Source organism: Littorina saxatilis, unplaced genomic scaffold (genome assembly GCF_037325665.1).
Source record: "Littorina saxatilis isolate snail1 unplaced genomic scaffold, US_GU_Lsax_2.0 scaffold_189, whole genome shotgun sequence".
Classification (NCBI taxonomy): Eukaryota; Metazoa; Mollusca; class Gastropoda; order Littorinimorpha; family Littorinidae; genus Littorina; species Littorina saxatilis.
The window spans coordinates 155,001-168,723 of NW_027126791.1; the positions used below are offsets into that span (position 1 = coordinate 155,001).

A 13,723-nucleotide genomic window follows, 5' to 3' on the forward strand; every position below is an offset into this window, starting at 1 on the left:
TGTGTGCAGTGTGTGGTGTGTGTGTGTGTTTATGTGTGCCGTCAGTGTCACTTGTGTCATAGTGTCAGTATGTGCATGAGTGTACGTTTGTCTGTGTGTGCATGTGTCGTAAGAGAGAGAGAGAGAGCCGAGAGAGAGAGAGAGAGAGAGAGAGAGAGAGAGAGAGAGAGAGAGAGAGAGAGAGAGAGAGAGAGAGCGACACTTCTTTGGCAATTTTGGACCAGACAGCGTCTTTATGTTAACAGTTAGACTGTTCTGTAAACTGACTTGGTGTTTACTGTGTTTTTTTCTAATTAACTGTTCTGAAATTTGGACAGAATAACCGTTCTTTCGTAAAACACTTCTGTCAAGAGTACAGCAATTTCACCATCTGAAAAAGGTGCAGAACGCCCCTCCGTGTCAACTTTCTTTTTGAGCGGCACACGTGCCTTGCCATTTTCGTTGACTGCCATGTTGATAGAAACGTGCGCATGCGTATTAGTAAGGATTCCCCCAATTTCCCCGACCTTGACCTTAATACTCTCGCTGTCACTACTTTGGCGTTCAAGTCAGTTCATGCATTGTGAACAGTTAGAAAGTTGACTTCGGGAGTTCCCACTTCGAAAAGAGGCCTCTACTTCCAGTGTTTCTTACTTCTAGTTCATGCATACGGGCCAAGGTGTTGTTCTCCTTACTTCGGGGTCTACTACTACGAGGTGACTACATTCACCCACATGGTGTTCTCCTTACTTCGGGGTCTACTACTACGAGGTGACTACATTCACCCACATGGTGTTCTCCTTACTTCGGGGTCTACCACTACGAGGTGACTACATTCACCTACCAACTACTTCAAATCGCTACTTCCTCCTCCTTCCACCCTGTCACACAAATGTTCAGAGCAACAACGACATAATTAAGAGCTGTTTGCTTTATGTCATCCTTAATGAATGTTCCCGTCACAAGAAAAGCAAATGCTTATGTGACTCACCCTCGTCATGTGTAATTTAAAAGAGATATATGAGCCAATGTCAAAAGGTGCTGTCTGACAGCTTCGAAAATCAAAGTACACCCAAAGTAAAATGACTGGTGTTTTGAGTTGCTTAACACATTCAGTATATAGTTTCTAAAGGAGAAAAGGGAAAATCTTTCACAACGGCTGTGTTATTTGGCCGTTAAGTTGAGGCTTGACGAGTGTCTCTTGTGGCATGTAAGGACATAAACCTGATTTTTTCCATTTTTTTCTAGAACTTTCATTTCTACTGAGCTCGCATATGAGTATTGGGGTGTAGATTAAATATAATCAAGGTAAAAGCGCATAAAATGTGTATGTTAGCAACATGAATTCATTTATTGCTATCACAGTCACAAACGGTATGTGCTCCATACAAAAGTTCTTTAATTTGAGGTTTTCTCAGATATTGTTGAAGTCAAAGCTTTGAAACTTCACATACGTGTATGATTGTATGACCTCCAGACATGGTGAGATAATAGTTGACCTTCGTCACATTTCAAGGTCACGGCGGGGTCGTATTGTGTCAGAAAGTGATAAATTGGTATTTTCTCGAAAAGTTTTAAAGCAACAGCTTTTAAACGTCACACACTTCTTTGTTGAGATAATATCCAATCCTGATGCTCAATTTGGTTTACTCTTGTGAAATAGCAAGGTCATAGCAGGTCTGTCTCAATGAGGAGAAAAAAATATATCATTGTTTTTTTATGTTTTTGGGGCTACATCTTTGAAACTTCACAAATTTCCAGAGTTTGATAGCCTACACACATGATATAAATATGGGTGACCTTTGTCAAATGTCAAGGTCACGGTGGGGTTGTCTTCGGGTCAAAAAGGGAATAATTTGGAATTTTCTCAAAATGCTTTGTAGCGAAAGCGTTTAAACTTCCCATACTTCTATGTTTTGATGATATCCAAATATGATGCGAGTTTGGTTCTCCCTTGTCAAATATCAAGGTCATAGCAGGCCGTCTAAGGTGAACAAAAAGTAAAAAGTATCATTGTTTTGAATGTTTTGAGGGCTACATCTTTGAAACTTCCACATTTCCAGGGTTTTGAACTTTGATGTCCTCCATAGATGATACAAATATGGAAGACCTGCGTCACATTTCAAGGTCACAGTGGGGTCATGAAATATATTCCCAGGACAAGAAAACGCCCTGACATGACGCAAGACTAGTTGACTCTGGTCAAATGTTAAAGGCACAATAAGCCTCCCGTAAACCATCACAGATACTGTCGGGCTTTTACACACAGTACAAACACCCTTTCATTTAAACACTCACCGTTTGACAACATCCTAGGTGCCCTCCGTAAAGAGCGAGCAATTTTCAAAGAATTTATTTTTGCGTGGTTTGAGCCATCGTGAACCGTGTGATCCAGTTTCCCTTTTTCACAATGTAGTCGTCAGTTAGTAATTTGAATGCGACTCGATGTGAGCTTATCTGACTATGCACGAAACAAACGGCTGTGGTTCACAAGAACTCTAGCGATGGCTTTTGACTGTTCAGAGGAATTGGCGATAGGCATAAACCGTCGTCTGCTACGAGAACCACGACCTTGCGTGACCCTGCTTCCGGGCTTTTCTTTTTTCAAACTTTAAAAACTTCGAATTGTACTGATCTTGTCTTGATGAAAAAAGAATTCTTTTATGATTTAAGAATGTTTGTGTAACAAGCTGTCAATTTATTATTTAGATTTTAAAAGTTAGGTCTAGCGCCAAAACGCACCACGGTCCGATTGTCTCTGAGACAATCCGCAAAATTAATTCTGTAAAAATTGCTCGCTCTTTACGTAGGGCACCTGGGATGTTCCCGTTTAGTGAGCGTTCACATGGAAGGGTATTTGTACTGTGTGTAAAAGCCTGACAGTATCTGTGATGGTTTACGGGAGGCTTACTGTGCCTTTAAGGTTGTTAATGTTGGAGTCTTTTTTTTTTATTTCTTTTTTATATTTAGTCAAGTGTTTACGATGTCTTGCTTTCTCGCGATCCAATGCTCTCCGCTCGTCGGTCCGGTGTTCCCTCCAAGCCTTGCTCAATACGTTCTGCCTATCCAGGTAGGCAGCATACTCCTGGTCGGTTTTTATTTCATCCTTTTCTTGTATTCCGAGCATCGCTGGGCACCGGACTGTGTTTTTTGGGCCGCGGTCTTAACACTAGCGCGCCGTGCGCGAAGTTCAGAAAACGGCCTAGATGATTGGGAATTCTGGCCCATTATTATTTCTTCCTGGTCATCTCAAGAGAGTGATGAAGAACAAGCATTTGTCGATAATTAAAGCACGTAATCAATCTTCTAAAACAGTGGTTTTAATTACATAAATTTTGTTTGGATGGACAAATGACGTCGTGTGTCTAGTGTGACCTGTGACGACAAATTGTTCTGTCACACAATAATGACAATTCCTTTTTATTTCTTCTTTTCAAAAACTGTGATTATGAAGCAGTCATTTGATTTGCTTCTGACTGCTAGCAAAAAAAAAGAAAGAAATTAAAAATTTTGTGCAAAAAAAAGGAAATTTGATAAAAAAAAAGTGTCTAGTGTGACATTGTGACGACAAAGCTTAAATTAGCCAGAAATGGTACCAAACTTCAAAATATAGTGGTTATTTTCATTGTTTTTCCTTTTCACCGACAGTTTTTGTTCAAAACTGGTTCTTTTGTGTATCTAGTTGAACAACAACATTTTTTGGAAGCTTTTTTAAAGTTTGAGTTTTTGTGACGCAAAGAGTCACGCTAGACACGCAATTTTCAAACTTTAATAATTTCTTTAAAAAACGGACAAATGGGAAGAAAAACACACAGAACTATGTATTGGGGTTCATGCAATCATTTGGTTTAAATCCAACTGCCCAGAAAAAAGCTTATTAGCATTTTTTCTAAAACTATCGAGAGTACTCAAACACCTTGTCAAAATACGTCCCTAAAAAGCACTAATTTGCGTAATGAATGAGGAGCAGAATTTTAACTGTTTATAGTTAGTCTTTGGTTTTTCTCTGCGATCATCTTTATTCATTAATCTCTCAGAAAAACCAAAAGTTCCATCTGAGTGTACATTCAGTAAATAGTTACAGAACTTATAAAATACCTAGCGTACCCACAGCACCTTTTGACATTGGCTCATATATTAATTGTTACTCTAGCTCTATAAACAGTCTGTGACCTAGACATTGGACAGAGAGCATGCAAGCAAATTCAGGTCATGTTTAGAATGATCAAACTCTTGAGGAAATGGTATTCTTGCGGGTTTTGGAGTGTGCGTTGTTTTAGGATAATCGAACTCATGACATGTCTGAAGATAACAAATCCTGGAAGTTTGTCAAGTTGAAATTGTTCGTCAACAACATTGTAGAAAATGGTCAAATACTTTGGGCCAAATATGACCCGTCTGTGACCTTGCGATTTGACGAAAGAAAGGCATATACTGAAAGGGTTAATATGATACAAAGGGTTATTTCCCTCGACCACTCGACTCGATTGTTGTTAGTTACCAGGGCAACTGGGTGACTGGGTCCCTGGTGGTGCAACTGACGTAAGCAGACTCAAGACTTAATTTTTCAACTTCAGCACAGGAGAAAAGCAGTGCATAAACATTCTTGTGGTGATTTTCAGAGCAAATCCTCCATGTACATCTAAATATAAACGGTACAGCAGATTCCTGACATTCTTCAAATTAGTCAAATTCGCCAGAAACTATCCTCAAAACCGTCAGATTAGTCACAACAGTCACCACACCCACAACCACAAGTCACCCCACCTACAACAGTCACCCCACCCACAACAGTCACCCCACCCACAACAGTCACCCATCCCACAACAGTCACCCCACCCACAACAGTCACCACACCCACAACAGTCACCACACCCACAACAGTAACCCCGCCCACAACAATAACCAAACCCACAACAGCTAGACACCACACTCACAAGTCACCCCACCCACAACAGTCACACCACCCACAACAGTCACCCCACCCACACCAGTCACACCACCCACACCAGTCACCCAACCCACAACAGTCACACCACCCACAACAGTCACGCCACCCACACCAGTTACCCCACCCACAACAGTCACACCACCCACACCAGTCACCCAACCCACAACAGTCACGCCACCCACACCAGTCACCCCACCCACACCAGTCACCCAACCCACAACAGTCACACCACCCACACCAGTCACCCCACCCACAACAGTCACCCCACCCACAACAGACACCACACCCACAACAGTAACCCCGCCCACAACAGTCACCCACACCAGTCACACCACCCACAACAGTCACACCACCCACAACAGTCAGACCAATAGTATTCCTTCAAACACCCACAACAGTCACCCCGCCCACAACAGTAACCACACCCACAACAGTCACACCACCCACAACAGTCACCCCACCCACAACAGTCACCACACCCACAACAGTCACCACACCCACAACAGTCACCACATCCACAACAGTCACCCCACCCACAACAGTCACCCCAACCACAATTAACAGTCACCCCACCCACAACAGTCACCCCACCCACAACAGTCACCACACCCACAACAGTCACCACACCCACAACAGTCACCACACCCACAACAGTAACCCCGCCCACAACAGTCACCCACAACAGTCACCCCACCCACAACAGTCACCACACCCACAACAGTCACCCCACCCACAATAGTCACACCACCCACAACAGTCACCCCACCCACACCAGTTACCCCACCCACAACGGTCACACCACCCACACCAGTCACCCCACCCACAACAGTCACGCCACCCACAACAGTCCCCCCACCCACAACAGTCCCCCCACCCACACCAGTCACCCCACCCACAACAGTCACACCACCCACAACAGTCACACCACCCACAACAGTCACACCACCCACAACAGTCACACCAATAGTATCCCTTCAAACACCCACAACAGTCACCCCACCCACACCAGTCACCCCACCCACAACAGTCACCCCACCCACAACAGTCACCCCACCCACAACAGACACCCCACCCACAACAGACACCCCACCCACAACAATCACCCCACCCACAACAGTCACCCCACCCACAACAGTCACCCCACCCACAACAGTCACCCCACCCACAACAGTCACCCCACCCACAACAGTCACCCCACCCACAACAGTCACCACACCCACAACAGTAACCCCGCCCACAACAGTAACCCCGCCCACAACAGCCACCCACAACAGTCACGCCATCCACAACAGTCACCCCACCCACAACAGTCACCCCACCCACAACAGACACCACACCCACAACAGTAACCCCACCCACAACAGCAGTCACTCCACCCACAACAGTCACCACACCCACAACAGTCACCCCACCCACAACAGTCACCCCACCCACAACAGTCACCCCACCCACAACACCAGTCACCCACAACAGTCACCCCACCCACAACAGCAGTCACTCCACCCAGAACAGTCACCACACCCACAACAGTCACCCCACCCACAACAGTCACCCACAACAGAAAAAGGGCCGGTGTAGTAAGAAATTTGTACTCCATGAAAAATAATTGACTCCGGAATAAAATATTCGTACGAAATTTGTACTCCCAGTAAAAATCTTGCAGGAGAAAAGAACTTCCCAAGGAACGAAAAAATTACTCCGTCCACGAAATTGTTACTACCCAACGTTTTACCGGGTTTATAGCTCGCCGTGAACGTTCGTCTTGCACGACGTACTCATGGGATGGCGGCAAAATGAAACGTCGCGCAAAGGGAATGTCTCTCTTATCTAGTTAAATGATGCAAATAGTAAAATGACGCTTGGCTAGTAGAATGACACGAAAATGGGATGGGGTTAAAATTGGATGGCGCGCTATTGGTATGACACAAACCTTAAATGACTCTTGGTTTGTGAAATGTCGCAAGAATGGGATGGGGGCAAAATGGGACGGCGGCAAAATGATATGGCACCAAAATGGAATATTACGCTAATGATATGACACGATAGTAAAATGACACTTGGCTTGTGAAATGTCGCGAAATAGGAATGGGGGCGCAATGCGATGGCGGCAAAACGGGATGGCACCAAAGTGGAATGTGGCGCAAGTGGTATTACTTGGTAGCAAAATGACGCTCGGCTTGTGAAATGATGCGAAATTGGGGTGGGGGCGAAATGGGATAGCGGTGAACCAAGAAGGCGCCAACATGGTATGTGGTGCATGTAGTATGACATGGAAGTAAAATGACTCTTGGGTTGTGAAATGTCGCAAACATGGGATGGGGGCGAAATGGGATATCCCCCATATGAGATCTCGCGCAAACGGAATGTTGCGCTACCACTCCCTCTCCCTCCACCCCTTCCACCACCAGGACTGACAGGGAACAGGGACTGTATTGTTCCTGATGTGTGGAAAAAGTCAACCATCTGTCCCGTTCCTAAAAACAGTAGACCCAAACAGCTCAATGACTATCGTCCAGTTGCCCTCACTTCGGTAGTAATGAAATGTTTTGAACGCATCCTTCTGCCTCGTCTTCTCAACTGCACACAACCTTTCATGGACCCTTTTCAGTTTGCCTACAAGAAAAACAGAGGTACAGATGACGCCACACTCACACTTCTGCAACAAGCATATAGTCACTTAGAAAAACCTGGTTCCTTCGTCCGTATTCTATTTATAGACTTTTCATCTGCTTTCAACACAATACAACCTCACCTGCTTGTTCAAAAACTGCTTTCCTACAACGTCACTCCCAGACTCGTCCTTTGGATCACACAGTTTCTAGTGAACAGAACCCAGTCCGTCCGTTTCCATAGCGCACTTTCATCCATAGTTAGTACTTCTACTGGAGCCCCTCAGGGCACAGTATTGTCTCCAGTTCTGTTCACATTATACACTAACGATTGTCAAGGCACTGTTACGACCCCTCTTGTGAAATATTCTGACGATTCTGCCCTTGAAGACCTGTCTGACTCTGATTCTGTTTATTTTTCTGAAGTTCAAAATTTCAGCTCCTGGTGTAAAGATAACTATTTAGCCCTAAATGTAACAAAAACAAAAGAGCTAGTTATTGACTTTCGCAAAAACCCAGCTACAGTTTCAGATTTGTACATATACTGTTCAAAAAAAGAAACGCATAGTTGCTACTTGCCCAATTTGTTTTATTTGTCGAAAAAATTAACAGAAAATCCAATATTTAGATTATTTGTTTGAAATTTGGTATGGACACAGTTGAATGCACACACAGTTCATTTGCATCTTCAAATCAATCAGTCAATCAATACGATTGGGTGCCGAGGCTGTCAAGTCAGTAGGGGGTGTGACTGCCTTGAGCAGCAACAACTGCCCGGCACCTTCTGGGCATGGACTGGATCAGATGCCGGATATCTTGCTGTGGGATGGTGTCCCACTCCTCCTGAAGTGCCTGCAATAGATCGCGGTGATTTGCCGGCGCTTCTTCTCGCCTGCGCACACGTCTGTCCAATTCATCCCAGAGGTGTTCTATCGGGTTCATGTCTGGCGACATGGATGGCCAGGGAAGCACCTGGACATGGTGGTCGGTGAGGAACTGGGTGGTGAGTCGTGCTGTGTGCGGGCGAGCGTTGTCCTGCTGGAATATGGCATCCTGGTCAGCCAGAAGAGGAAGGGCGTGTGGGCGCAGAATTTCCTCCACGTATCGCTGGGCAGTTATGCGCCCTTGGACGTGCACCAGGGTGCTCCTTCCAGCGGTATTGATCGCCCCCCACACCATGACGCCTCCACCACCATGAACGGGTGCCTCATCCACACAGTTGGGCGCGTAACGTTCGTTTACTCTCCGGTAGACCCTCCTCCGACCATCATGTCGCTGGAACAGGAAGTAGGACTCGTCGCTGAACCACACGTGTCTCCAGTGATTCCGGACGGTCCATCGAAGGTGCTGGTTGCCCCACTGCACTCGGTTCTGGCGATGGCGGCGGGTGAGGACAGCTCCTCTGTGAGGTCTGCGAGCTCTCAAACCAGCTTCATGCAGGCGGTTCCGCACGGTCTGGTCCGATAATCGGTGTGGCCCGGGGAGAGCCTGGACAGAAGATGAGGCCGACAGGAAACGATTCCGGAGGTGGCGGAGCCGTATGAAGCGGTCGTGAGCAGCAGTTGTCGCCCTTGGTCTTCCCGCTCGTGGCAAGTCAGCAACGGAGCCAGTGGCTTGAAACCTGACCCACAGTCTACTGATGGTGCTCTGGGACACGTGGAAGTGCCTGGCGATTGCACTTTGACTTTGGCCTGCTTGTAAACGACCCAATGCAATTTGGCGGTCTTCTCTGCTCAATCGGGCCATCTTTCGTCGCTGAATTGTCGTCTGATTTCTTTGTGGCGAACAATCCGCTTTTATGGGTTTTGGAAGACATGGTGAGAGCTCAATATTCCCCGAGTTTCACGAGATTACACTGAAGCATGACGAGTGGTCATGCCAAATGAGCAATTTTGACATTGTAGCCACTGATAACGCATGCGTCACGTGCAGAGCTCACTTGTGGCAATGGACGAAAGGTCGACGACCAGATAAACATTTTCTGCAGTTTGGTGGATATCCTTGTAGCCATATAACTAAATTAACCAAATATTACAAGCTATGCGTTTCTTTTTTTGAACAGTATAGATGGTGTGAAAGTTGAGCGAGTGACTGAATACAAATATCTCGGAACAGTCATTGACAACAAACTAAATTTCTCCTCAAACACTAAAGCTATCCACAAGAAGTGTCAGTCAAGAATCTACTGCTTACAAAAGCTCAGAAGTCTGAACATCAACAGCCGCATCCTCCAAACATTCTATACTTCATTCATTGAATCCATTCTCACTTTCTCTTTCATCTGCTGGTATGGAGGTCTGTGTGTGAAGAGTAAGAATGTGCTTGGGCGGGTGGTGAACACATGTGGTAAGATTGTGGGGGTGAGACAGGAAGGATTGACTGTGCTGTATGAACGACGTGTGGTGCGAAAGGCCCGTTGCATCATCCAGGATAGTAGTCATGTGCTCGCTCACCACTTTGAGGTCCTGCCCTCAGGACGTCGCCTCCGCACTCCCAGATTCCGCACGCTCAGAACTAAGAACAGTTTTATTCCAAAGTCAATTGGCTTTTTAAATACCTAAGTTAACTAAAACTAGTATGTGTGCCGGTGAACATATGCACTGATTTCTGTGATGAATGAGTGTGATAACCCTCGAATGACTAGTCCTGTGATAAATATTGTTCAATGACATATCTAGTCCTGTGATAATGATAGTTTTTAGCGTTAAACTTTTAACCTATTTGGAATCATGTTACTATTCCTGTTAGTGTACATATGCGTGCGCGAGTGTAGTATGCTTCGTATGGTATTTTTATCTGCTGTCTTATTATTTGTTTTGTCTTTTAATGTGCACCACACTGAAATTTCTCTGTATGAGATAATAAAGTATTCGTATTCGTATTCGAGAGTACAAGTTTTGTATGAAATTTTTACTCGGGAGTACACCTGTTGTGCGAAGTAATTTGCGTGTTATAGGGTGGAGTAATTTATTCGTTATCTATTCGTCAGGGGAGGACAATTTTTCAACGAAATGTTTACTCCGAGTAAACCTGTCGTGGGAAGTAATCTGCTCGTGTGAGGGTGGTGTACTTTTTTCGTAAAGGGAGTTCAAGTTTCGTACAAAAAAGTTTTCTCCGGAGTATTTGGTGGGAGTAATGTTCTCGTGTTATACCGGCAGCAAACACAGAGTGTAAGAAACAAAGCGATTTCTTTTCCCCGCCATTGTAATAGAACAGACACAATGCAATGACTTTTCTCACCTGGCCACGATGTCCAGATAACTGTCATCAGTGAGCAGAGTGTCCACTGTACAGGCCATCCTGTGTTGCCACCAGGTGCTGAGCTGTGATAACACGGCGGGTGTCACGTGCCAGTACGATGCAGGCTGGGACAGTTGGTCAGAGCTACAGCACAGCAGTACGGCCTCCACTGTATTGGTTGCACCCAGGCTCCGACACGCCGCCTGCAACGTGTCAATGTTGAATGTCATTATAGATTACCTTTACAATGTTTTAGTTTTACATCGTATCGGTTACTGAGACTAATACACGCTGTTATAAGCTGGTTGTCCACTCTCTCTCTCTCTCTCTCTCTCTCTCTCTCTCTCTCTCTCTCTCTCTCTCTCTCTCTCTCTCTCTCTCTCTCTCTCTCTCTCTTTCTCCCCTCTCTCTCTCTCTCTCTCTCCCTTTCTTTCTCTCTCTTTCTCTCTCTCTCTCTCTCTCTTTCTTTCTCTCTCTCTCTCTCTCTCTCTTTCTCTGTCTCTCTTTCTCTCTCTCCCTCCCTCTTTCTCTCTCTCTTTCTCTCTCTCTATCTCTCCCCCTCTCTCTCTCTTCCTCTCCCCCTCTCTCTCTCTCTCTCTCCCCCTCTCTTTTTTAGAATACCTGTTTCAACTGTGGATCGTTATCCAAGACCCGCTGGAGTTGCTTTGTGCTGATGTAAGGCAGGAAGAGAGTCTTCCTCACAGTCAGGCCAGGTGCCACGTCACTCACAAGATGCCTCACCACTGTCTCCGACCTGTCCAGCTGCTTGACCGCCTTCGTCACCCTCTTGGCCACGTCAGCATCGGCCGGAGGTTGAGGGTTATTAACATCCTTCTGCCACCTGCCCACAGTCTTGAGCTCTCCGATCAGAATGCCGTGCTGGCGGTGGATCAACACAAAGTCGGCCTCGCCATCAGAATACTTTGTCTGCTGCGTGTCCTTGTCTGATGGTAGTGGAAGCTGTGCAGCGGCCGCGGCGTAGGCAGGCTGGTTGAGGTAGTCACCGAAGTTGAGCTGAGACAGGATGAACATGGCCTCGTGACGATTGTTGCCGAGTTCTTGCAGGTTGACCATCACGTGGTTTTGGGCAAAGTCATCCGATATGTCTGTCTGTTGAACATTGACTGGCGTGCAAGGGGGCACTGACTCTGGCGTCCATAGGCTGTACTGTTCACTCTGCTGACCGCTAGACGACTGACCGGTGGTGGACTGTTGCCCGTGTGTTGCCTGTCCAGAAGACGACTGACCGATGGTGGACTGTTGCCCGTGTGTTGCCTGTCCAGAGGACGATTGACCGGTAGTGGAATGTTGCCCGTGTGTTGCCTGTCCAGAGGACGACTGACCGATGGTGGACTGTTGCCCGTGTGTTGCCTGTCCAGAGGACGATTGACCGATGGTGGACTGTTGCCCGTGTGTTGCCTGTCCAGAAGACGACTGACCGGTGGTGGATTGTTGCCCGTGTGTTGCCTGTCCGGAGAAGGGCTGTACCCACTGCACTGACCGGGCGTAAGGATGCTGCCGACTGTGTGCTGGTTGTCGAGCTTGTGGCCCTTTCCCTTTCTTCTGATGTCCGCCGGGTGTAGGCTGACCGCTGCCTGGCTGTACGCTACTTGTGGCTGCCCCTTGACTGCCTGCGGGAACATTGTGGCCAGGGCCGGCACTAGATGGCGGGTGCAGCACAAGCGCAGAGTGACGGGTACCGGGTACAGTGTCCCTGACGTAGGGCACCCTGTTGAAGTGGATTGGAGGCACACAGTAGGTACGGGTGAGAGCGTCAGGGTAGAGTGACGTCACGATCTGCCGCCAGTTGCTGCTGCTGGTCTGATGACTGCTTCCAGGTCCTGCCATGGTTACGGGGATCAGGTGTGTGTTCTCTGTGTGTCTCTACCTGTTCAATAAGAGAACAGCTGTCCTCTCCGCGGTCGGCTTTGCAGCTAGCGTTGTCCACAGGTTGTTGTTGTGACACTCCTCTGTCGTCTGCGTCCGATGTCAGCGATGTCTACAGGTTGTTGTTGTTGTTGTGACACTCCTCTGTCGTCTGCGTCTGATGTCAGCGTTGTCCACAGGTTGTTGTTGTGACACTCCTCTGTCGTCTGCGTCTGATGTCAGCGTTTTCCACAGGTTGTTGTTGTTGTGACACTCCTTTGTCGTCTGAGTCCGATATTAGCGTTGTCTACAGGTTGCTGTTGTTGTGACACTCCTCTGTCGTCTGCGTCCGATGTCAGCGTTGTCTACAGGTTGTTGTTGTTGTGACACTCCTCTGTCGTCTGCGTCCGATGTCAGCGTTGTCCACAGGTTGTTGTTGTTGTGACACTCCTTTGTCGTCTGAGTCCGATGTCAGCGTTTTCCACAGGTTGTTGTTGTTGTGGTACTCCTCTGTCGTCTGCGTCCGATATCAGCGTTGTCCATAGGTTGTTGTTGTGATACTCCTCTGTCGTCTGCGTCCGATATCAGCGTTGTCCACAGGTTGTTGTTGTTGTTGTTGTTGTTGTTGTTGTTGTTGTTGTTGTTGTTGTTGTTGTTGTTACACTCCTCTGTCGTCTGCGCCTGACGTCAGCGTTGTCTGCAGGTTGCTGTTAATGTTCTTTTTGTTGTGACACTCCTTTGTCGTCTGCGTCTGATGTCAGCGTTGTCTACATGTTGTTGTTGTTGTGACACTCCCCTGTCGTCTGAGTCCAATGTCAGCGTTGTCTACCTGTTGTTGTTGTTGTTGTTGTTGTTGTTGTTGTTGTTGTGACACTCCTTTGTCGTCTGCGTCTGTTGTCAGCGTTGTATACATGTTGTTGTTGTTGTTGTTGTTGTTGTTGTTGTTGTTGTTGTTGTTGTTGTTGTTGTTGTTGTTGTTGTGACACTCCTTTGTCGTCTGCGTCCGATATCAGCGTTTTCTACATGTTGTTGTTGTTGTTGTTGTTGTTGTTGTTGTTGTTGTTGTTGTTGGTGGTGT

The 13,723-nt window shown here is 46.7% G+C and overlaps 1 protein-coding gene across 1 annotated transcript in view; it reads right to left on the reverse strand.

The window, feature by feature from the left end:
• LOC138955291 (uncharacterized) overlaps window positions 1-13,723 on the reverse strand; it is a 27,702-nt gene extending 13,979 nt beyond the window's left edge. The window contains exons 1-2 of the mRNA XM_070326921.1: window positions 11,401-13,723; window positions 10,780-10,982 (exon numbers count right to left, since the gene is read on the reverse strand). Coding sequence (XP_070183022.1) covers window positions 10,780-10,982; window positions 11,401-12,627 — 1,430 coding nt within the window. The 5' untranslated portion in view covers window positions 12,628-13,723. The remainder of the gene's footprint in view (window positions 1-10,779; window positions 10,983-11,400) is intronic.